This window comes from Ambystoma mexicanum, chromosome 5q (assembly GCF_040938575.1).
Source record: "Ambystoma mexicanum isolate Mex_15411 chromosome 5q, UKY_AmexF1_1, whole genome shotgun sequence".
Lineage (NCBI taxonomy): Eukaryota > Metazoa > Chordata > Amphibia > Caudata > Ambystomatidae > Ambystoma > Ambystoma mexicanum.
The window spans coordinates 36,266,322-36,292,164 of NC_090933.1; the positions used below are offsets into that span (position 1 = coordinate 36,266,322).

General features: G+C 49.9%; 1 protein-coding gene across 2 annotated transcripts in view; it reads right to left on the minus strand.

Moving 5' to 3' along the window:
* LOC138497172 (uncharacterized) overlaps positions 1-25,843 on the minus strand; it is a 1,228,614-nt gene that overhangs the window by 41,111 nt on the left and 1,161,660 nt on the right. For both annotated transcript variants that reach the window (XM_069620463.1, XM_069620462.1), the window contains one exon: positions 5,127-5,656. In XM_069620463.1, coding sequence (XP_069476564.1) covers positions 5,127-5,656 — 530 coding nt within the window. The remainder of the gene's footprint in view (positions 1-5,126; positions 5,657-25,843) is intronic.

Consider the following 25,843-nt stretch of genomic DNA (forward strand, 5'->3'; position numbering starts at 1 on the left):
CGACGGAACCTGGGTATAATAAGATCGGCAGAGGATGATTGCAGCAGGCGCTCAGGGTGATAACGAGTGAATTAAGATTGGAGAAATTCAGCGCCCTGAGAATGAAGGGCCCTGTGAACTATTCACTGGGCTTTGAATCTGATACACTGGCCAACAGGCAGCTAGTGCACAATCGTAGCACCAGAGATATATGGGCTCCATAAGAGGTTTCAGTTGCAATCCGGACTGCTAAATTTTGTAGACGCTGCAACCGCTGCATGAGACCATTAGGTTGGGGCAAATACAGCGAATTGCAGTAGTCTAGGTGGGATAGAACCAAAGCCGCAACTACCGGATGCCGGAGGAGCTCGGGGATCAGAGGGAGCACCTTCTTCAGGACCTTAAATTGGTAATGGCCTGCTTGACAGACTGCTGCACTTTGATTTGCCATAGACCGGGAGGCTGAGAGAATAACCCCCAGGTTTTTCACTTTACCAACCGGAGTGGGGGGGGACCGAGAGTAGAGGGCCAGAAAGAGGAGACCCAGAGTGATGGATCAGGGGGCCAACCACCAGCACCTGAGTCTTGTCTACACCCAGTTTGAGCCAATTGTAGTCCATCCACTCAGCAACGGCAGTCAAGCAGCTCTGAAGGCACGACGACACCTCAGCCTGATCTCGATGTAAGCCGATCAGGATTTGGGGGTCGTCGGCGTAACAGTAGTAATTGAGACCGTGGGAGTGGATGAGACACACCAAGGCCCAAATATAGATGTTGAATAAGATCAGAGACGAGCCCTGTGGGACACAACAGGTGAGGTGACAGGGAGTAGAAAGGAAAGGTGGCATAGAGAGTCTGCATACGATCCGCCAGGAATGAGGTGAACCAGGCTAGTTCCTGACCAGATATTTCTATCTGGGCAAGACGAGACAACAGGATGGAGTGGTCGACAGTGTCGAACACAGCTGATAGATCTAATAAAATCAGGGCCCCCACCCCACCAGAGTCCACCAGCCTGGACATGTCATCCTGGACAGAAACTAGCACACACTCAGTGCCTCTGCCAGGTCTGAAGCAGGCCTGTGCAGAGTTAAAAACATTACATGTTTCAAGCAAGGACAAAAGTAAGGGTGCAACCAGTTTAGACAAGAAGGGAAGCAGAGAGATAGGGTGGAAACTGGCATAGTGCACATCTCCTATGGTGAACCTTAGGAAAGTCCTGTGCTTTCGATGGATTGGCACATGGGAATAGGCATCCTTTAGGTCTATGGACACCAGCCAGTCCTGAAGTTCGAGAGCGTTGAGAATCTCTCACAATGTCACCATCCTGAATGTGTCTTTCCTCAAGAACTTGTTCAAGGACCTGAGGTCCAGAATGGGACGTAGACCTCCACCTTTCTTGGGCACCTGGAATACCAACCCCATCCTCTGTTCGGGAGGTACCTATCCCACTGCACCCTTCAACAACATGGCTCTCAGTTTTTCCTGGCGCTCCTGTCCCAGTTGGATTGAAGGTGGGGGCGGTCTGTCCGGTGTTTCTCCTGCCATAAGGAGCATATCTCCTGTAGCCCCGTGCCCTAGAGGAAAACCTAAATACAGGCATGGCCTAAGGATTTGGCTGCAAGTATGAATTCCTTGAACTTTTCTAAGGAACTGTCCGCTTTGTGGCCGAAAAGAAGATCGCCCTCAAAGCGCATGTCCAGAGGTTTTACTTGGACGGTAGGTGGAAACCAGAGGTTTTCAAGTAAGCCTACCTTCTTAGTGTTATGTCCGAAGCCATAGATCGACCCACACAGTCTGCGATGTCCAGGCCTGTTCGCAGCGACTGCTTGGCCACCTCCTTCCCTTCCTCCACTAGCTGTAGGAAGCCCTCGCACATTTCTCCTTCCGGGACATACTGAGCAGCATTAACCACTGCTGTCCATAGACGGAAGGAGTATTTGGCAAAATTGCTTGCCACAATTGTAGCTTGGAGGGCCATGCTACCTGAACTAAATGCCTTCTTTGCCAAGGCATCTACTTATTTTGCTTCTCTGTCTTGGGGCAGAGTAGATGTTGAAGATGCAGGCCTAGAAGAGACTGTAGCAGCCTGTATAACGAGCACCTAGGGAAAGAAGGGCGAGAGGAGAGGTAAGAGGGGTCTCCTCTAGCCGGCCTGTACTTAGCGGAAATGGTGTAGTTGACGGGAGGAATGTAACATGGGTTTTGACACAGAGCTGCCAAAGGATCAGCAATGGCCGGGTTCAGAGGCATATTATGCTCCGTGGCAAGGCCTTCATCCAGGATGTCGGTAAGGCCATAATCTTGTGTAGATGCCACTGATGAGTGCAATCCCAGGCTGTCAATAACCCTTTCTACCAAAGACCTGTATTTAGATGTATTTTGAAGATAGGGATGGGACTGCTGAAACTCGAGGTCATACTTTCGACAACCGTCCACTGTTTGTTTTTTGGCACCGACATGGCGCAGTAGCGTCCACACCCTTGAACGCACAGGAGTAATCCGGCTTGTACTGTATTTTTTCCGCCATCAAAAGATTTATCAGTGCGAGGGCACTGGATGGGTCAGGTACACAGAGTGCCGCTCTTGGCTGCAAAGAATGCTGCGTGGGGAGGTGGGGGGGGGGGAAACGGACCGACTGTAGCATGCTGTTTGAACATTGCAAGCATCAAGGATTTGAAATCCTCACATTCCTGGCGGGTGGTAGGCCCAGCTGACTGCTTAACTTTTTCTGTCAACGACTCGGAATCCAGATGATTGCAGTAACACCTTTTCTTTTTCGGGACGAGGAAGAGTGGCAATTCGAGTGGGACCGTTTCTTCTTCTGCAAGTGTTTCTCAGGGGTATGCCCCTCAGTTTTGGCCTCTGAAGACTGAACAGTCAACCACACCAGAGATTTTCAGGGCCGTCGACCAAGAGCAAGTTTTGCAGCTCGATTGCGAATGGATTTAGGTTGCATTTTGGCACAACGGACACCCATCAGTCCCATGACCTGTGCTGAGCGACCAGAGATAACTTGTGTGGGTCGGTGAGGGACATCTTGGTGCCACAATCGGAACAGTTTGAAACCTGAAACCCGAGCGACTGACATCTCCCGGCAAGGATTTAGTGAAAAAAAAGTTTTCTGAAAAAAACATCCGAAGAGTCGAACCTATGTTCCCAAGCATGTTAGCGCACAGAAAAAAAGGAACTGAGGTTGGGGCGTAGCAACGTGGTACTTCGACACCTGACGTCATATCCGGAGCAGACGCCGAGCAAGACGGATCGATGGTCGGTAGCCAGGTCGAGGTCCACTACACCCTCTGTCTAATGTTTTCCGAAACAGAGAATATGGAGGGAATATCTATCAGATGAGGAATCTGCAGCAGAAAAGCAATCGAGTGAAGTTTTGGTTCCAACAAGGACCTGCTGAACAGTCCTCTTTTTATCCAAGATTCAGGGTGGGCCAAACCCACCAATAGTAAGGGTTTACACCATTGGATAGCCAGTGGCCACTACATCTGAACAGCAAACCTTACAGGCACCAGAGATGTGTATTGGGACTAGGCAGACCCAGCTGGCTCACACACACACACACCCACAATAACCCTAGCATAGGAAGGCACAGATTTCCCCAGAAAAGGGAGTGCCATTTAAAGCATTTACTGAAGAGAGAAGGCAGGAAGAAGGACAAAGAATATTATGGCCAAAGAACAAGCATACACCCTTGTGGCATGGCCATGTTAAAGTGCCAGCGCCTTTAGTAGCCATTTGTGGGGAGATGAAAAAGTGCAAGAGTAAAATAACAAAAACAGTAGAATTATCACAGCTGTCACCAGCTTCTCTTAGGCACATTGTAAAAGCAACCAAAAAGCAATGATATAAAAAAAGATAAAGGATACAATTTATTCTACCGGAACTTCACTATAATTCACAGAGAGCCAGAGACAGAGTGACAGTCTCACAGTACTGACACTCTTAGGTGCTAGTCAGTTTCCCTATAAAAAAAAAATCAAGATATTGGGCAAGGGAAGTCAAGCAAAAAGCTTTACTTACCTCTAAAAAGTCAGGACAGGGTTCAAAACAAGGAAGGGTGTCCCATAGAAATCTATGGAGGGGAAAGGTGCAAAAAGAAAATCTTTAACAATTGGTATTGCTCTGGTCAACGCGCCAGACAATTGTTAATCAGCCTGCCACGCCATATCGTTCAAGTTGAACTCAGCTGGTTTGGCAATCCACCCAAAGTAAAAGTAAAAGAATGCAAAAATCCACTGACAACTGTTCATTTAATCAATGATAAAACATGGGTTAGATGGGTGAAGATTAGATTATGCTCTAAGCACATTACCCTATGTTATGTGTGAACATTGTAGATGGTGTAAAAACCAGTACTACAAGCAATATAATTTGAGCTCTGTTAAGTGAATGTAACAAACACGTTTCAAGAATAGGGCTGCAACATGAAAGACACCACAGCAATTGAGAGCGCAAAACCTTGAGTTCTATGCCACTTGAAAGGGGGCTCATGCATTAGCCTTGCGATTCAGGAGTATGAACGAAAGAGTAGGCCCTCCTGATGGGCATCCCGAGTTCTAGTAACTGTGCACCAAAGAGTGGTTGTGTTTTCAAATGCACAACTGTGCAGGGAAAAAAATCAAAGCAGAATATGTATCCAGTGCAATACTAGACCCCAAATGTAGCACCATTAAAATGAAGGAATGCATGGATGTGTTTACACTACTGGTAACGTAATAGACTAATAAGAAAAAGCAGTGCACAAAGCCATCCCGCCCAAAGTTGTTCAGTTAAAAAAAAAACACTTAAAAAAAAGAATTACTGTTAAGTGCAGGATACGATGAAAGCTTGGAGAGAACAGCCCAAACAGTAAAAGTATCCTTTACAAGAACCTTGTTTAAATTATCAGGAGGAAGGCCAGATGGGTTTCTTTCACCCATTCTATTCTGAGCCATCTCTCTCTGTTCACTTCTGTATGAACTGCCCATTAAAGAAGAACGAGGAGAAGCATGTTCAGTATTTGCTTGAGATTTGTTTAAATGCTCTATGCTGAAATTGGCGCTAGAGCCTAAAAGGAAGCTTTGTGATGGATTCATTGTAGTGGAAGTATATGTAGCAACTAGGTTTGGCAAGTCTCTGATGTTTCTACTTACAGATTGTGGGTTCCAGTTAGCAGTTGTATCAGTCATTCTGTTAGAACCAATGCCTGACGGGGTGTTTCCAAATATACCATTGGCTTTGAGATCAGTTCCAAGCTGCTTCGATGAAAATAAAGGGCCACCATTTCGAGTGTTTGAATATGATAGCTTGCTGGCCTGATTAAACTCGTTGCCAAATCCATGGTTTCCAGAAAGGCTACCTGAGCCACGAGAATCCAACTGTCTAAGATTGGAGCTGTTAAATTGTCCTCCTAGGAAAGATGAAGGGTTTCCTTTTGTTTGGTAATTCAGTTGGTTTAAACCGGAACTGCGGAAAGATGGAGATGGTGGATCATAAAACAGAGGATTGCCAGGGCGTTGGACTTTTTCACGTAATATCAGAGATTCTGTATTCCAATTTTCTTTTACTACAGCCAGCTCAGGTTGCTCATTTTGTGCCATTGGGGTGAAATTCCATTTACTGCTAGCTGTAACATACTGCTGTTTTTGATTTTGCAGTAATGGCTCTTGATTCCAGCTTCCACCTACAGAAAAGTAGAGAATGTTAGAAAAATGTATTAACAGCCACTAACACAAATCATAATTAATCTCCAAATGTGGATTGGCAATATTTTGGAAAGGGAGCACAGACTACTGCAGGTATGACATGCATTACTTACCGTAATAGCATTTCTGATGATTGTATCTACTTAGATTCACATGCTGTGCATATAGTCCGACATCCAGTGGTAATCACAGAGTATTGTATCTTGTCTTTCGAGAATCGAAGGGGAGGTCGACATGGGCGTGCCTGTAACACTATCACTATGTGACGTGTAGTGTACCCAAAATCCCATATGTGTTGAGGTCCCTGCGATTGCATTGTTTCTGCCATGAGGGAGCCTCATGACTATCGTGATTGAGTACAGAAAAGAGAAAATCTATGTTACTTCCATCCGAGCTGGGAGGAAGGGTGGGCGCATGTGAATCTAAGCAGGTACAATTATCAGAAATGCTTTTACGGTAAGTAAAGCATGTCTTCTGATGCTTGTTAATCTGCTTAGAATCACATGCTGTGCATAGACTAGCGAGCAGTACCCAGATTTGGAGGTGGGTTGTGAGAAGGAACAGTACGGAAAAGATGTCTTAGTACTGCTTGTCCCACCTGAGAATCAGACCTAGAATGAGTGTCTAGGCAATAGTGTTATGTAAAGGTGTGTAGAGAACTCCAGGTTGCTGCTTTGCAAATGGACTCTAGGGAAACAATTAAAATGAATGCTATGGAAGCCCCAATGCCCCGAGTAGAGTGCGCTCTAGGCTTGAAGGGCAGTTCTCTATTAGCAAGAGTGTAACAGAGTGATGCATTTGACATTCCACCTTGAGATTGCTGATTTAGAGAGACAGGATCCCCTTCTCTACCAGCTGTCACTGAAACGAAAAATTGGTTGGTCTTTCTCACTGGTTTAGTTCTGTACAGGTAAAACATGACTGCCCTACACACATATTGTGTGTAGGCTTCTCTCGGCCATGTTAGTAGGGTTCTGGAAGAAAGTAGACAGTTCAATTGATTGGTTCACATGGAACTTGGAGATACATTTAGGCGCAAAACGAGGGTGAGTGCGCAGAACCACCTTATCTCTGAACAGTAACGAAAGGGCCTACAACTGAAAGGGCCTGTAGTTCACTAACCCTTCTTATAGAAGTCATAGCCACTAGGAAGGCGGTCTTATAGGTAAGATCTTTGAGACTTGCCTTATGCATAGGCTCAAATGGAGACCCCCATCTGGGTGTCACCTACACTAACCAAGCAGATGACACCCAGATACTCCTCACTTTATCCGGCAATTACAACTCGGACGCCAACCGGATCATTGAAGTATTCTCCATCATTCAGGCATGGATGGCCACACATGTCCTCTGCCTGAATGATGACAAGACCGAACTGCACCTTGTCGGCTCACCTAATACCATCCGGAATCTCAGCCCTAGTTACACCAGCTTCACCATTGACGGTGACACCATTCCCATTGCTAAGAGTGTAAAAACTCTTGGTTTCTATCTAGAAACGAATACCAACCTCGCCAAACAAATTAATATGACCGCCTCACCCACTGCTTACATTGGTGAACTAATTAGGGCCTGCAGACCCTTGATCTCCCCCAACAACTGCCTCACTTTAGCCAGAGCACTCATACAATCCAAACTGGATTACTGTAACAGCCTTTGTGTAGGTGCCAACAAAACGGTAATCAATAAATTGCAAGTTCTACAAAACAATGCACTCCGTGCCGCCCTCAATATTCCTAGAAGAGAACATATCTCGGCTTCAAGAATTTCATGCAAATGGCTCTCCATCCAACAAAAAAATAGACCTAAAAACCATCTGCCTCACTTACAAAGCTCTCAACCACCTAGCCCCGCCCTATTTAACCAATAAATTCACCTTAAAACACCACCAGATCCTCCAATACACTACAACTGACAGTGCCCAAATATTCCCTTAAAAGAGCTGGTGGATCCAGCTTCCAAGTTCTAGCCTCAACTGTGGAACACTATTCCACTGGATATCAAATCCACCCCCACCTTCCAACCTTTCAGATCTAAGGTCATCACTTGGTTACTCAATAAATAACCAACTATGTATGTATGCCTAATGTATCCTTTACTATGTCTGCTTGTTACTATCTCTGCACTAACTGCTTTCTTGTAACTATACATATGCTGTACAAATGTTCCTCACCTTTGCCTGTAACTTGATGTTTAAGCGCCCATATACCCCTGGGTCAGGAGCGCTACACAAAATAAACAAACAAAATAAACCAAACATAAGTCTGTTTGCATCCGGGAGCTGGATTTGAAATGGGGGTGAGGGTGTGAATCCTCTTGACCCCTTCCATGAAAGCCTTAATAACTGGTATCTTCCAATATGACGTGACGTACTGTAGGCTGAGAGAGCAGCTATGTGAATCTTAAGGGAATTAAAAACCAGGCCTGAGTCAAGCAAGTGAGTCAGGTACAATACAATGCGAGTAGGAGACCAGTCAATGGGATTGATGCCCTTGGTATTGCACCAGATAAAAATGCGTTTCCATTTACTGGAATAGCAATATCGGGTGTTAGGTTTCCTCGCTTCCTTAAGTATGTCTATGCATCTCTGAGGGAGTTGTAGGTGTCCTAACTCTGACCTCAGGAGCCATGCCGCTAAGTTCAATGTCTGCGGCATGGGTGAGTGCCTCCCCTTTGTCCTGAGACAACATGGTGTACGGGCAAGGTAGTTTCACTGGGGGAGATAGAGACATCTCCATCCGATGAATGAACCAAGGTTGGCGGGCCCACCTGGGGGCCACCAATATGATGGTGCATCTTGTGCACTATCTTGTTCAGTAGGGAAGTTGGGGGGAGGGGAGAAATGTGGAAACATATCCCTGACCATGTGATCCAGAGTCCATTCCCCTTGAAACGGTTCTGGGGGTACCTGAAGGCGTAGTGTTGGCATTGAGCGTTCTTCAGCGTTGCGAACAAGTCGATCTCAGGGAAGCCCCATTCTGCGAAAACGTTGGAGATGTTTTCATGTAATTGCCATTCATACTCTACGGGTAGTGGGAAATCTCTGCCAAGTACATCTGCCAGAAGATGGCGTTCCCCTGGAACATGTTGTATTTGAGGGCCCACTTCCAAATGTTCTGGGACAGTTTGGACAGCCATGGGGAGTAAGTGCCCCTCTGTTCAGATCGTACATGGCTGTGGTGTTGTCTGTGAAGATCAGGACAGTCTTCCCTTGCAGTTGTGTCTGAAAAGCTTTCAGTGCTTTGAATACTGCTAACAGTTCCAACAGGTTTATGTGGTTGGATGCTTTGTCTGAAGACCAAACTCTCTGCGCTGTTTGTTGAAACAGGTGAGCTCCCAACCCTGTGAAAGAGGAGTCTGTAGTGAGAGTGGCCTCCACTGCGGGGGTGGTGAAGGATTTCCCCTTCAAGAGGTTCTCCCTCAACTACCACTGTAGCAAGAGAACAAGGGTTGGCGAGACAACCACTAGATCGTCCCATTGTCAGCTGGCCTGAAACAACTGGCTGTTGAGCCACTCCTGCATTGGACGCAAGCGCGCGTGAGGAACCAAATAAATGCATGACGCCAACATTCCTAACAGCCGCACAGCCTTGCGTACAGTCACCTCTCGACTGGCTACATATTGAGGGATCTGAAACAGTATATTTTGGACCCTTTCTTTGGAGGGCAAGACAAGGCTGTCCTTTGTTCGAATTACAGCCCCTAGGAACTGCTTGACTTGACTGGGCTTTAAGTTTCACTTCTCGAGGGAGAATCCCAGGCTAAATAAGAGGTCTATCGTCTTTTGGGTATTTGACTGTGTGAGAGAACGGGCCTCAACGACCGGTGGGGGGTGTCTGTACTCCCACTCCCTATATGGTGGAGGAGAGGCACAGGAGACCCCAGCCAAGATTCTCTATTCGGTAGCAATGGTCGAGCAATCAAGGCCTAGCTTCTCAGGAGGTGATGCAGGCTGGTTCTTAGGTACAGTGTATCCCCAAGCCCCCACAAAGGAATATCCACACTCTGTATTGGTTAGAACACAGTCTTTATATAATCAATAGTTAAGGTTATGTACATTTATCATATTAACTCACTTTGTTCTCTGGCAAAATCTACAATGACAAATATTTACAATCCTAAAGTGGTACCACCCTAGATCTCATTGAAGTGCATGAACAATACTGTACAATGTCACACAGACCAATAGAGGGAAACCAGCAATAGAGAGAGGAGAGAAAATAAGAGGGTTGAGCAATAGGCAGAATACTGACCCCTACCACTAGGCACAGTTCTGTGTGGAGATCCCCCCCACCTGGGCAACCTGTAAAGAAAGATATAACACAAGCCCAGTCCATATATTGCTCTGTAAGTCTTATTCTCCCCTATAATGTTTTTACCCCCCCCCAATGTACCTGGTGGAGTCGAGTTCCTCGAAAAGGCGTCGACTAACGTCGAGGGACTCAGTGTTCGGCGACGGGGAATCGACGGCCCTTCTTGAATGCCTTCCCTTTCAAGCGGGAGGCACGGGGCGTCGAACGTCCATCGACGAACGAGGTAGAACGATGTCGAAGAGGCGGCAGCTCCGTCCGAGCGGTGCTCGTCGGCGTCGGGGCGTCGGCGTCCTGCAAGGCGGAGGTGTGCGGGGCACCTCGATGACAATAGTTCTGGACCGCAAAGGTTGTAGAGACGGGAGCCCAGCAAGGGCGTCAAGTGGTCCGAGTCTTTGAGGTCGTCGGGTGGCGGGAAACCCACCGGCAGGTTTCTCCTCGGCGCGTTGGTCGTCCTCGACTTTCTCCGGCAGGATAAGCGGTCGACGAAGCGGTCGAGAGGGTCCTTCGATTGAATGTTCTTAGGCAAAGGAGCGGACGGCTCCGGTCGTCGGCGGCACGGCGTCAAGTGGTTCCCACGGCTGGGCAACACAACTTCGACGGGCCTCCAGCGGTTACACAAACCTGCGAACCCTGGTCGACGGCAATGAACTTCGACGGCGTCGATGTCTGGGTGCTTCACTTCGATCTCCTCGGCGGTCCCGTCTCGGGTCGGCAGCCTTTCGAGGGTCTGACTTCCAGGGCGCTTCGGCGAAGATTCAGCGGTGCTCGATGGTCCCTCGGAGCACGGGAAGAGGGCGCCTTACCAGGTCCTCTCTCGGATCAGTCCTCGACGAATTCGGCAACCTTCAGATCTGTCGAAGCAAATGCAGCAGCAAGTCTTCTTCTTCCAGCTGGACGCCGAGGATCAGAGGTTCCAGTTATTCTTGAGTGGAGACTCAGCTTCTGAACGCTTCTGAACAATTTCCAGTGGTGAGAGGTCCCCAGATATACTATTCTGTCTCTCATCCACACTGCTGGCACACACAAAGCAGCCAATCACACAGAAGGGCATTCATGCAGTCAGTCAGCCAATCAGGCACACAGTGCATTCAGGCCACACTCCTCCCTTTCAGACACTCACAACAAGGAATGTGGATTGGGACAAGTACCCAGCCATTCAACACTACACACTGCATTCAGGCCAGTTTCGGGCAGGGCTGTCTCAGTCTTTGTCTCACATGCCAGAAACCAGACAACCACAACAAGGAGTGCATATTGGTCACCCACTCCATTCACCCAGGTCCCACCCATAGGAGGTACCCATAACATACAGTCCCTGGGAAGGCTCCAGTCAGTCTAGCTGGGCCTTCACAACAACACCATATATGGAACTTCCACCCAACAGCCAGTCAGGGGGAAGGGACAGAGTCAGGGCTTCCCAGGACTTTGGGAAAAACAAGACAACAGGCAATAGAAAGCAAGAGGCCACCGGGGCCATCTTGTTTCTATCAGGAATCAACTGATCCCAATGGCAGGGCCTGGGTATCCCAAAATGGAGGACACCCAGAGCACCTGTCACATTCAGCATGGAGCTGCCACCAGCCCATACCCTGCTCTGTGGGCCACCCACAGGTGCCCAAAAACATACACTAGGGGCCCAGGGTTGTACCCCTACCCATGGGTGCCATAAGGGTATCCCATGGGTCTGTTCACCAAACCAAAAGAGAGCTGCACTGCCAGGAGTCCCACATGGACTCCTGGGCAGAAAACATGACAGAACACACGGTAAAAACAGTAATAGGACAAGGATTCAGAGGCCCTGTCCCTCAGATGCATTTCCAGCATCACAGACTGGTGTGTTTTGTAAGAATCCCCTGTTATGAGCCAGTCGTCGAGGTAAGCATAAACCGGGATGGATAACCTGCACAGGTGGGCTGCTGCCACTGCTAGTACCTTTGTAAACACCCTTGGTGCCGAGGCTATGCCAAAGGGTAGTACCTTAAACTGATAGTGCTTGTCCTGTATTATGAATCTGAGGTATTTTCTGTGCTCTGGCAACATTTAAATATGAAAGTATGCATCTTTTATGTCAAATGTTGCCATGTAATCCCCCTGTGTGTTGGGTACAAGGAAGTTCACTGAATAAATACACTTGTTTACCTGTAGAAGAGCCACAACTTCTATGGCACCCATTTCCTGCAGGGTCTCGACTTCTTGTAGCAGGATGCACAGATGTTCTGGCATCAGGCGTCTTGCTCGTGGACGTCTGATTTGGGGGGACTGGATGAATTCTAAACAGTACCCACTGGTCTGTAGTTATCCCCTCCCATGCTTGCAGAAATGTTAGCCGGCCCCCAACCGGGGAGGCATGGGATGGGACCCGGATCTGCGGGTCATTTTTGGCCTGAGGCTGGGGTGCCTCGAGTGGTAGAATTCCGACCCCTTCCTTTGCCACGTCGTTGGCCTCTTGGGGAATATGGGGTGGTGTAGGTGTTGGGTAGAGGACCAATTATTTCCCGAGCTGTGTGATCTGATCCACGGTCTTGAGGGTGTCATGCTCTTTCTCAGCAGTTTCGATCGCTTCGTCAACCACCTTTCCAAATATATTAGTCTCCTCCACTGGCTTATTTATTAATGAGGCTTGAGTCTCGTTTAAAACCAGGGTTGCATAACCATGTGTGCCTCTTTAGGAGGGTACCTTGAGCCAAGGATCTGCCAGCTGTCTCTGACACATCCATAGTATTGTTAAGGATACTCTGATTAACCTGCCTGCCTTCAGCCACTGTGGAGAGCATGTGAGCTCGCAGCGGTTCAAGGACTTTTTGAAGGCCCTCCTGTAGCATGGCCCATTGTGCATCGGCATAGCTGGCCAACAGGGTTATATTATTTGCGATGCGAATGGAAAAAGCTGCAGCCGCCGTGACCTTTTCCCTAGAGCATATAGCCTTTTACACTCCTTGTCAGGGGGTGCCTCCCCAGTTGATAGGGGAACCCCTGCCCTCTTCCTGGTTGTTGTTACTACCAGTTAATCTGGAGTAGCATGACCCCCAGATGTAAAGGGGATCAGAGGGGGAGGGTCGAAACAATTTTTCTACCCTAGGATTTACTGCTCTAGTTAGGGCAGGCATCAAAGAAGCGCCCAACTGCTTCTTGATCAAATTTAACAGAGGAATAGCCTGGCTGGCCAGTGGATTTTCTTTTAGGATGTCCTCCGCAAAATAGGCTTCTGGAACAGCCTCGTGGGTAGCAATATGGTAATGTTCTGCTGCTTTTCTTAATATGGCGTTGAACGTATATTGAGGTCATAAATATACTCTTCTTCCTCTTGAGAAGGGTCAAAGACTTTCTGAAGCTTAGCCACAGGGAGAAGGGGGAGAAGTGCTCTCCTCTCTAGGTCTTTTGGCCATGGTTTTGTCAGAGTTCTACAAACCTCTCTAGCCTCTCCATACATCCCTCAAATGTCTCCCTGGTCCAAATAGATGAACCACAGGGGTCCAGGGGTGGCAAGGGCTCCTGCAAGGGATCTTCTGTCACCAAATGTCGAGATTTCTCCTTTAACGTTGAAGAAATCCCTCCAGTGCCATACGAAAAATCCATTCAGGGGACCGACGGTTGACGCGTGTCCTTTTGTTTGTCTTTGGGCATCTCCGTGGGTTCTGATTAATCCTTGGCCTATCCCTGGATTTCGACGAATGGCGGTTGTGGCAGCGGGAGAACTAGACTGCCTACGAGATTCCATAGGCTGCCCACTGCTTAACACGGCGTTCCTTCAGTGTCTTCGGACGCAGGAGCTTGCAAGCCGCACAAACCGTCTCGTCGTGATTAAGGGGCAAACACTGATTACACTTAGTATTTATCTTTCCAGGGAAATTTGGCCGTACAAGAAGGACAAAATCTAAACAGAGTCCTCTCCATAGCTGAGGAAATAAATAGGGGCGAAAAGACCCAGGGAAAAAAGAAAGAGGAAAAGCATTATTAGAAAGGAAATGTCCACCCCGACCTCACTATCCCTACTGTCTAGGCCGGCCAGAAGCCCCGGCCACGTGGTCAGCAGAGGCGACCAGAACACTGTCCATTGAAGATCCGTGCAACCTTCTTCGGAAGAGATCTGGAAATAGCCGTTGATGGAACGGACGGTAGTACAATATTCAATAACTTCAATAATATACGACCAAAGGTTGAGGATGACAATAAGAATGCCTCTGAACGAGCTCTGCATAAGGCGACCAGTATGCTTAGCGAGAAAATACAATCAGAGGGACCTCAACGCATGAGGGATTTTGGGTACACTACACTTCACGTAGGGATCGTGTTACAGGGACGCCCTTGTTGACGGCCCCTATCGATTCACAAAAGACAATATGCAAAACTCTGCGGTTACCACTGGATGTCGGACTATATGCACAGCATGTGATTCTAAGCAGATTAACGAGCATCAGAATCTTCATTATAACATGCACAGAAGTAATGAGTACACAAAAGAGTGTTTTACCAAAGTAGAATCACACATTTAGAAGTTTCAAGAGCTTTTGGAAACATTTGTGGAGATATGTAAAATAAATTGCTCACCTAGAGTAATGGTCTTTCTGATCGATGTTCCTCTCACCGATTCGTCATCTTAGAGATATTCTAGCTGATTTAGCCGATCTCCGAAACTGAAAGCAGGGGGCACTGAGGTCCCTCCACGCTGGACATCGAGGCAGGACGTGACATTGATACAAGTAGTTTGCACTGATAGGGAGATTTATCATTGTTCTGCTTTCACCCCCTCTCCTAGTGGTGTTCTACCTATACTATGGAGGCTGTCTACTCCATCGCTCTTAAAGGAATCTGTATTCTTCTAATGCAGCACACAGCTCATTATAGGCAATGTTGCTGTGGACTCTCAGGGTCTTCCATTAAGAATCTTTTTTAAAATACCAAGTAACTACAGTTCTAAGGGATAGTGAGATACTTAGTATATCTCCCAAAGCTTTATAGACCGATTGGCACACATCACCTTCAGGAGTGCCAAAGGGATGCCTTGTATACCCCTTCCCTCAGCTCCTGTGACTTTTTAGTCACATACAATCACCTAGTTAGCTGGTGGCAGTGGACATGTTCTACCAACTATTGTGTATTTTTATACTGCAGGCTATGTCCATAGCCTAGGTAGTGCATAACAGGGGCGCCCAAGTGCCAACTTGGGCCTCCCTTCTTTTTTCGCCATTACTAGAGTGATCGTTCTTTGTTAGCCCTTCCTTCTACCATTCTGGGAGGGGGAGGTCTGTATGTGCGTTTTGCCTTTGGCAGGAACCCTTGGGTATCCCCGGCTGGGCTCCAGGGTGTCTGGGCAGGCAGGAAGTGGGGGAGGAGTTTCCCTCCCCCCTGTCCTTTGTCTGCCAGAATGCCTAAATAGCCACGCTCCCACGCAGGATCTGGCTGTCCTGATCGGACAGCCAAAACGCCCCTTTCCGTAAAACGCAGAGATTGCAGAGGAGTGTGTGCTGGAACTGAATAAAAGGTGAGGCTTCTGGAGTAAAAAACAAGTCGACCACTGGAAGCTGAAGTAACCGAAGAAGACGACTACCAGAGACACCTGCAGATCCTTTGCAACACTGAAGTGACCACTGCTGTCCTGACCCCATTTTCTGTGCAACAGAGGAGCTCCGAAGAGGACGACCGTTTCCCTTTGGCTGGTGGGAACAACCAGTTCCATGAAGAATTTTGAAACGAGCCATCTCCTGAGGTCTTAGGAGTTTCCAGAGCAAGGGAACCCCAACACCAGGAGTCCTGCTGCCCATTTTGAGTGCATCCTTGTGGAAAGGCATGACCCGTAAGGACACTAGCAATGCAATTCAACTCTTCAGAGCATGGGACTGAAGGAAGACAGGAATATAAACCAGGCGATCCGAGTCCTTAGTTGGTGCTGCAGAAAAGGCGACAAACCCACAGAGTGAACCAAGAAGTTGCTGAAAGTCGTGCTACAGGTCCTCCTTCGAGACTGTTGCTAGGATATCCCATCCATTGTCCTGCCTTTAGTCATCAGACCAAGGAATCCGGAGGTCTGGTTCAGGACTGCAACATCGCAGACTATCAAGCACAAAAATGTTTTTCTAACCTATGGTACTGTGGGTGAAAAGGGTATCTATTACCTGAATTCAAGAAGTTAATCCAGAGCATTGGATTTTTCAGGAACATGAAATTAAAGCAGATAGTATGTGAGAAACAAAGACATCACCTGGTAAACTTATTTTTTGGTGGCAATGATCTATAAGTCGATTTTTGCTATTGTTCAGTATTTGTGGATCCATGCAATAGAGGAGTTATTCTTATGCAGGTCGATTTGACACAGTACAAGGAAACATTACCTCTAAAAATATTTTGTGTGCTTGATGTCCGAATCAAACTGCAGTGCAGCTTACTACAATCTAGCAGTTGGTCCAAACCATAATTTGCTTAAAAGATCTCAACTAAAGATATTGAATAGAGGTCTGCAAGAATTGACATCCAATAATAAAAAGACATTCTCCCATTGTCGTGCTTGTTAGACAGAATTGCAGGCAGTACCCTCTGGGACCACTACACACAATTAGGACTACAGGTGTTAGCCAAACCAACCTTTGGTATAGGTCTGTACCACACAGTTTTTGGTAGTGGGCTGAGCAGCCAGGCTTATCTCAAGAATGAATGTGAGCAGTACAAGTAGTTACACAAAGGACTTTCAATCACAGTGGTTCAAGTAAACACTTAAACTCAAGGTTTCTTGGTAAAAACACTTAGTAATTTATTACAAAATCATTTAGGAAACATTTCATTAGAAGAAGGCAACTTAATATTATATACCAATACACTTCAATACAAAACTCTAAGCTTTTGAGACAGTTTGAGCTCCCATGAAATAGGAGCAACATGGCAGTTCAGTTACATCGCAGTGAGCAAAAAGGACAAAAGTAAGTAGAATAGATCACATTTACTTTCTAGGCATTGCAAATAATTTCAGTTCACCAGAGGAGTTCAATTCAAGAGGCCAGGCCAAAGTCAATGGGCTAGTGTTCTGGATAGGAAAAAGCAGTTCTGGTATCAAACGGTAAAGTCTTTGCAAAAGTTCTCAGAAGTAGTTTAGACGAAAAAGGATAATTTGTCGGGTCACAAGCTTATTAGGCCTGCAAGTTGGGAAAGTTTCACAAACTTTCACCGCGAGAGTGGCATTCTCTCAATCGGGTTGGGGCAATACCTTTGTATGAAGAAACAAATGTTGCTGAAGACGTGGTTCCTGGCAGGTCCTGCAGATCTCGCTGTTCCTGAGCCTCAGTCATGGGGACAAGAGGGAGGACGTTGGGGGACTTCTACACTGCACGGGATCGTTGAAGAAAGCAAACAAGATGGAGTCAGTTCAGTTCCAGTAGCTGTACATTCAAGAACACAAACTGGTGTCCCCCTCCTTGGTTAATCCTAACCAGACTTGAGAATGGTATCCAGGTGGCTTACGAGTTGATTGGTCGCACCAACTCAAAGGAAGAAGCTTCTTTGTCGAATGGAGTTTGGCAATTCAGACCTGCAGCAGGGCTTCACCTGGTAAACCAATGGTCCAGGAGTTGCAGCAGCCGTCCTCTTCCAGCTCGTCTTCGGTGCTTTGGTTCCAGTGGTCAACTGCTTTCCAGTCAAAGAGACTTGCCTTTTAAACAATTCTCTCCCTTTCATTCCAGCCTAGCTGTCACTCACCAAGCAGGGTGGCTGTCCTTGCTGGACAGTTAGCCAGCCAATCACACCAGAGTGCATTTGGGTCTCCTAGGAGACTAAGCACAGGGAGTTGTGGGCACCTCCCTCACTTCCTGACCACCCCAGACACTCTGTCTTGAAGCCCGCCAAAGGCACACGAACAAAAGGACCAAACCTGGTTTGGCGCGCAGAGACAAACACTAGAAGGACCTTTCCAAAAATGAAACAGCAAAAAAAAGATGACCGGGACCTGTTTAAACAAAGAGGCTTAAGGTGCCATCTTGAAAAACATGGCTCCCGTGATTTTTAGCTACCGGTGTTCGCGGTCGGGAAAAATCATAGTAGTTCGTTGTAAAACCACTGCCACCAGCCTTTTCAATAGGAAAGGCTAGCATTTGACTGCTACAAGAGTATTTAGACCCAGGGGATACGATGTAAACCCTCCAGCACCCCATTGTAAGATGATATGGGCTGGGCCCATGAATTTGGAAAGACTAGTAAAGCCAATTTCACTTTACATTCTCTGGGAAACAGTAGTTTATCCCAGAGAAGGCATTTAAACCTTTGGAAGTCTAAAAAGACATTCCTGTGTCACTGCACTGAAGGTGATGTGTAACACAAATAAATAAGATGATGCCTATGGAGTTGTCTAAAACTCCATAACCAAAAGAGATAAACACAGAAAACTAACAGAATTAAAAAGTACAGAGTCCCAAAGTTCAGCAAAAGAGCTGGGGGTCTCTAAGGTAGAGAGGAATTTGCACATTTTGAGTGTTCTCCCTAATGTGAGATTACCAACAGTGAATCTCGTGCATATGACTAAAACGCCAAAAGTGTAACTGTCCACAAGGCAGACTTGCCAGCAAAGAACAAGTTACTTTCTTACCTGGTAACGTTCTTTCGATGGGATGGTCCGACAACGTATTCCATATCTATGACATGTAATCACCACAGCTGTGCTGCTTCGGAAACTTTTTTCGGCGTCTGCGTCCTGCGTCGATGACATCGATGCGCCGTCGTTGAGGGCCTCCTCCGACGTCATCCGATGTGATAAGTAGGACGCACGACGCCCGTAGCCTCAGTTGTAGTTTTTTTCCCCCGGAACGTGTGACACTAGTCAACTGCCAGTCAGACACAAAGCCTTGCGGAACGTAAGCTGCAATCGCAAAAGAAATTCTGCAGTGGGGAAGGCAGGGCGGGAGCGATATGGAATACATCGTCGGACCATCCCATCGAAAGAACGTTACCAGGTAAGAAAGTAACTTGTTCTTCGAGGGGATTGGGTCCTCCGACGTATTCCATATCTATGACAGACTCCCAAAGCAGTACCAGAGCAAGGAGGAGGGAAAGAATTTAGAATCAAAATTTAGAATAGCCAATCAAATAGCAGAGCAAAGGACCGCCTTGCCAAAGGCCAGATCCTGTGCTCGGATGGAATCGAGGGAATAGTGACGTACAAATGTATGTACTGAAGCCCAGGTGGCTGCATCACAGATGTTGCGAATAGGAACACCCCTCTGCAGGGCAGTAGACGCAGCCATACCCCTGGTAGAATGGGCCCGCAAGCCAGCCGGTGGATCCTTACCCGCCAAGCGGTAGCACTCCGAGATGGCCAAAATAATTCAGCGAGACAAAGTCTGTTTCGTCACAGCTTGCCCCAAACGCTTTCCAGCGTAACCAATAAAGAGTTGATCGTCCACTCTGACCCGGGACATGCGTGAAACATAAAAGCTTAAAGCTCTCCTAGGATCAAGCCTATGGAGCCTCTCCTCTTCCTTAACAGGATGCGGAGGATAGAATGCCGGAAGAACAACCTTCTGGGCCAAATGAAATTCCGTCACTACCTTCGGAAGAAAAGAAGGTAGAACTCTAAGGACAATCCTGTCCTTGTGAAAAACAGTGAAGGGTGGCTTAACTGAAAGTGCCTGTAACTCACTCACTCTGCGAGCGGAAGTAACCGCAACTAAAAACACAGCTTTCAGAGTTAACAGCCTCAAAGGGCAAGAATGTAAAGGCTCAAACGGAGCACCCATAAGAAACTTAAGAACAAGGTTTAAATCCCAACCGGGCACCAGGAAAGGTGACTGAGGGAACACATTAGTGAGCCCTTTCAGAAACTGTGAAATTAAAGGGATTTTAAGGAACAAGTTACTTACCTGTAACTGTTGTTCTCCAGCATGGGTCTGGCATGGATTCACATGCTCATGAATATTCCCCGTCGTCAGGCTGGGAATCCTCGGTAAAAAAAAAACCAGTATCAGTTTCGTTTCTGATCTGTCTTTCGTAGTAGTAACCAATCACTGGTCTCTGCGTCATACTGACCACAGCCAATGACTGCCCTCTACCTAAGCACTGCCTCTGGCAGCCATCTTCAGATTTGGAAGCACGTGAAGTGGCAGTATGACCAAGTGAAGAGCCGCCGAGGGGTAGGCGGGAGGGTTCGCATGTGAATCCATGCCAGACCCATGCTGGAGAACAACAGTTACAGGTAAGTAACTTGTTCCTTCTCCAGCATGGGGTCTGGCATGGATTCACATGCTCATGAATAAAGAATACATAGCAGTACACACATGCACAACCACGGGAGGTGGCAAAGGCTCAACATTAAGCATGACATCAAACTCAACATTAAGCATCTTACCTCCTCACCAGGCTCACCTCAGGCGAACAGGTTGCGTAGCACTGCTTGGCCGACCCTGGACTCCTCCCTGGAATCCCGATCGACGCAGTAGAATTTCGTGAAGGTGTGCGTCGACCTCCATGTAGCAGCCCTACATATGTCCAGCAGGGGCACACCAGAAAGGAACGCCGTGGTAGCTGCGATCGCTCTGGTGGAATGGGCTCTCGGACGGCCAGGCAGCGGTCGGTTTGCCAACCGATGACAGTACATGATACAGCCGGAGAGCCATCTGGAAATGGAAGCCTTCGAGAGAGCCTTCCCCGGATTGACAGGTCCAAAGTTCACAAAGAGTTGTGACGTCTTCCGAAAACACTTTGTGCGGTCCACGTAGAACTTCAGCGCTCTAGCCACATCCAGCGAGTGCAAAGTCCTCTCAGCCGGCGACGAAGGCGACGGGAACAACACAGGCAACACCAAGGGTTCGTTGAGATGGAAGTCCGACGGTACCTTGGGCATGAAGGAGGGGTGCGTCCTGAGCACTACCCTCGTGTGGTGAAAAGTCAAGTACGGGGCCTTGCAGGAAAGGGCCTGGATCTCTCCCACCCGTCGTGCGGAGGTGATGGCCACAAGAAACGCTGTTTTCCACGACAGAAACTTCAACGGGGCCGAGTGCAGAGGCTCGAACGGAGGTCCCATGAGCTTGGTCAGCACCACGTTGAGCTCCCACGCCGGGGCCGGAGCCTTCACCGGCGGGAACGATCTGAACAGTCCCTTCATGAACTCTTTCACCAGACGATGAGACCACAAGGACGTCCGCCCCGTAGTTCTGGTGTATCGGGAGATCGCAGCAAGATGAATCTTGATGGACGCGTGTGCCAGTCCAGCTTTGGCCAGCGTCAGCAGGTACGGCAGTACCTGGGGAGCCGTAATCCGTAGACGGTTAATCTTCTGTGCGTGGCACCAGACAGAGAACCTCTTCCATTTGTGTCCGTAGCATTTAAGAGTCGAGGACGCCCTGGCCTTTGCAAGAACCTCTCTGCAGTCGGCCGGTATGTCGTATCCTCCAAACTCTAGCCCTGCAGGAGCCAGGCCTGCAAGTTCAGCGATTTCGGGTCGTGGTGGAGGATGGCACCTCATTCCCTGGAGAGTAGATCCGCGTCCACCGGCAGCTTGATTGGCGGGGACGTTGACAAGTCCAGAAGGTCCGGGAACCATATCTGCCTCGGCCACGCAGGTGCGACGAGGATCATCCTGCACCGTGACCTCTTGAGCTGGCTGACGAGCCGGATTAGCAGTGGCAAAGGAGGGAACGCGTAGAGGAACAGGCCCTCCCAGGGGAACGAGAAAGCATCGCCCATGCTCCTCGCCTGGGGAAACCTGCTGGCGAACCTCCGGCACTTGGAGTTCGTCACCGTCGCGAACAGGTCGATCTGGGGTGTGCCCCACCGTCGGAAGAGGCGATCCACTAGATCCTGCCGTAGTTCCCACTCGTGGCACGAGCGCAGCTCCCTGCTGAGTGAGTCGGCGATGGTGTTTTTTATCCCTGCCAGATGAAACGGCACCAGAAACATCCTTTGGGCGACGGCCCAATGTCACAGGTCCTGCGCCTCCTTGGACAGTGCTGGGGACCTGGTTCCGCCCTGTTTCCTGATGTAAAACATGGTGGTGGTGTTGTCGGTGAAGATCCTCACCACCTTGCCCTTGAGGGACGGAAGGAAGGACCCGAGGGCCCAGAACACTGCACGGAGCTCCAGGACGTTGATATGGAGGGACTTCTCCGTCGGGAACCAAAGGCCTCTCGCGTGCAGATTTTCGGTGTGCGCTCCCCACCCTTCCAGGGAGGCATCCGTGGTCACTGTCTCCTGGTGGGCTGGGGTCTGGAAGTCCATGCCCGCCGTCAGATGCGCGCGGGTGCTCCACCACCGGACCGCTCGGCGGAAACTCTCGTCGAGTGTGATCCTCTCCTCGAAGCCGCCCGTCGTTTGGATCCAGCGCGTGTCCAGAAACTCCTGCAACGGGCGCATCCGGAGCCTGCACATGGGAATGAGGTAGATGCAAGAAGACATCATTCCGAGGAGGGACTTGATGGACCTCACCTTGGCCGCGTCGGAAGCCAACATCCGCTGTACCTTGCCCAGGATGGACCTGGTCCTTTCCTCCGACGGGGAGGCCAGAAGGGACAGTGTGTCGGCCTTCGCTCCCAGAAACAGTGCGTTTTGCGCGGGTACCAGGTGGGACTTGGCGTAGTTCACGGAGAATCCCAGGTCCGTGAGAAGTTGGACGGTCCTTGCCGTGTGCTCCACGGCGAGCTCCCTCGTCTTGGCTCGGATGAGCCAGTCGTCCAGGTAGGGGTAGACGTGGATCCCCTAGCGGCGCAGCTGCGCCGCCACCGGTGCAAGGCACTTGGTGAATACCCTGGGTGCCGACCGTAGTCCGAAGGGGAGGGCTTTGAACTGGTAGTGACGCCCTTGGACCACAAACCTGAGGAATTTTCGGTGCCCCTTTAGGATGGGAATATGGAAGTAGGCATCCTCCAAAACCAACGACGACAGGAAGTCTCCTTCCTCCAGCTGACCCAGGACGTGCTGGAGGGTGACCATCCGGAACTTCTGCGCCTAGATGAATTTGTTCAGACGTCGCAGGTCTAGGATGGGGCGCCATCCTCCCGTCTTCTTCTTCACGAGGAAGTATCTCGAGTAAACTCCGGAGCCCCGAAGCCTCTTTGGGACGAGTTCGATGGCGCCCTTCCTGAGCATCGCCCTTACCTCCAGGAGAAGCTGAGGGACATGAAGCTCTTTCCTGGCCACGGGGGGGACACGCGGGCACCTTCTTTGAAACTCGAGCGCGTGGCCCCGGGCTAAGGCGTCCAGCACCCAACGGTCGGTGGAGATGGACTCCCACACGCTGACAAAGCTCGCCAGCCGGCCTCCCACCGGGGTGCATCGGTGGGGGCCCGACCCCACGGTCGGTTCAATCCTGTTTCGACGAGGCTTTGCCGCCTTGACCTCCTTGGCGACGACGGCGGGGTCCGCCAGACTTGCCTCGTCCTCTGTAGGCCTCCAGAGACGACAAGCGGGCCGCTTGACGGTAGGAGGAGAAACCGCCGCCGGAACCTTTGGAGGCGCCCTTGCCTCCGCTGCTCCGAAAGGGCGTCCGTCGTTGCTGCAGAACCCCAAGGGCCCGGGCCGTCTCAGTGTCCGCTTTAATGGCCTGAAGGGAATCGTCCACTGTTTTCCCAAACAGGTTGTTCCCATCGAATGGCATGTCCAGGACTCTGGTCTGTACGTCTTGACGGAAGTCCGTAGCCTTGAGCCATCCACGCCGCCTAAGGCACACGCCATTGCCCAACTGGCGAAACCCAGTGTCGGCGATGTCCGTCGCAATAGCAATAGTGATGGCGTGGTCCGACGCCACCTCACCTTCCTGTAGGATCTCCAGGGAATCCGCCCTCTTGTCGTCCGGTAGGAAGTCCAGCAGGGGAGCCAGTTTGTACCATAGCTCCCTGTCGTAGCGGGCCACGATAGCCAAGGCGTTGGCCGCTTTAATCGTCGTCGCTGCAGGCGAGATGACCCTGCGTCCCATAGTGTCCAATTTCTTTCCCTCGCCGTCCGGTGGGGAAGTCGATGTGGAGGCCACACCCCCCCACTTTCTTCCTGGCAGCCGCGGAGACGACGGAGTCCGGGGTAGGCTGCGCCCGGAGGCACAGGGGGGCCGCATCCGGGACCCGGTACTTCTTCTCGTACCGGTCTCTTCTAGCTGGCGTAGTGTAAGGGTTCTTGAGGAGGGCGAGGCCCTCATCCCAAATGTCGTCCAGTAGAGGCACCGCGAGGACCGTCTTCCTCTTGGCCTCGCGCCGTTGATAAAGGAATCCTTCTTTTTTCTTCTCCTCAGGGCAGAGTTGGAAAAGCTTGGATGCCCTGGCGATCATGGAGTGGAACGAACCAATCTCGTTGGGCGGAGAAGCCCTGGTGGGAGGTGACGACGGTAGATCGTCGTATACCTCGTCGTCCGTACCCGTCGCTACAGTGTCAGTCCCCGTATCATCCCCTCGGGTGGGCGGGGAGGAGGGCTGGACGGTGCGCGACGGCTGAAAAGGAGGTGGAGGGTGAATCCTTTTCTTGGGCGGGGGAACGCCAGAAGGTCCCGGTTCAGGATCCCCCGACAGGAGAGGTTCCTCCGTCGGCAACGGTAGTCTCGTCCTTATCTCTGAGCATAAGGACTGTATAGCCAACAAAATGGCCGCCGAGTTGTCTTGCGGCGCTGGCAGAGGGGAATCCGACGGGCAATCAGGGGCCCCGTCGGCACCCTCGACGATGTCGTCGTCACCTGCGTCGGGATCCATCCCGACGGGCCGGTCTTCTTCCACGCCAAGGCTGTGGCTTAAGACCTCGATGAGCTCTTCCTCCGAGGTTGAAGCCGAATCTACGACGACGCCCTGCCCCCCCTTTTTCTTCCCCGCCGGGGATTTCACGGGGGTCCTATCGATGGGCACAAAAGAGGACTCCCTCCGAGGTGGTAGGGAGACTGAGCCCCGAGGTCGCCACCACTGGTGTAGCCTCCACAGGCTGAGCCAGGGTCGCCGCGACAGTATCGATAGAGGGCTTGGCCGGATGGATTAAGGCCTTCACCACCTAGGTGCGCTCACCGCCTTATCCTTGAGGGGGGGACACTGCCTCGCTCCCCCTCCGATGGGGCCTTCGAGCTCGACCGGGGCCTCTCCAGGAGCATTGCCGGGTGCTCGCCCTTCCTCTTACCCGACCCAGAGCGTTGGCTCGTGGTTGAAGGTGCCGGGGAGGGTGCGCCCTGTCTGGCGCCCGTAGAGCCCGACCGTTCGGCGCTCCCGGTGCCAGCGGACTCGCGGTGCTTGGCCTTGTGTTGGACCCCCGTCGCCGGGGCGTCCTCAAAGGTCTTAGAAGACCGCTTGGATTTCTTCCTCTTCATCTCGCCTGACGGGCTCTTCCCTTCCAGCCAGTTGGCGAGATGTTGATGGCGGTCCTTCATGGTCCGCTCCGACATATTGCCGCAAAACACAGTCCTTTTCCACGTGCGTCTTGTCCTCATGTAAGCAGTAGAGACAAAAGGAGTGTTCGTCCTCCTTAAAGACGTTCTGCAGCTGGCATCCAGGGCAGACCCTGAACAGCTTTCCGGGCGTCGAGCTTCCCTTCTCCTGGGCCATGTCCGGGCCTGAGAAGCTTCTGGAGTCCTCCAAAGCGTAGCTCGACGAAATCTTCACCCTTGAGGGGCGCAGATGAATCCGACACGGGTCCCCGTTGATCGGATGGAGAGTCGGTGGAGCTTGAGGCTCTTTTGACCGAAAAAACTAAGTTTTTGAGCAAAAAACGTGAAAAAATAGCACTAACGCTCGAGAGCAATAGCACGAGGATCCCAACACATGAACATGCAGTAAAAATCTGAAGATGGCTGCCAGAGGCGATGCTTCGGTAGAGGGCAGTCATTGGCTGTGGTCAGTATGACGCAGAGACCAGTGATTGGTTACTACTACGAAAGACAGATCAGAAACGAAACTGATACTGGTTTTTTCTTTACCGAGG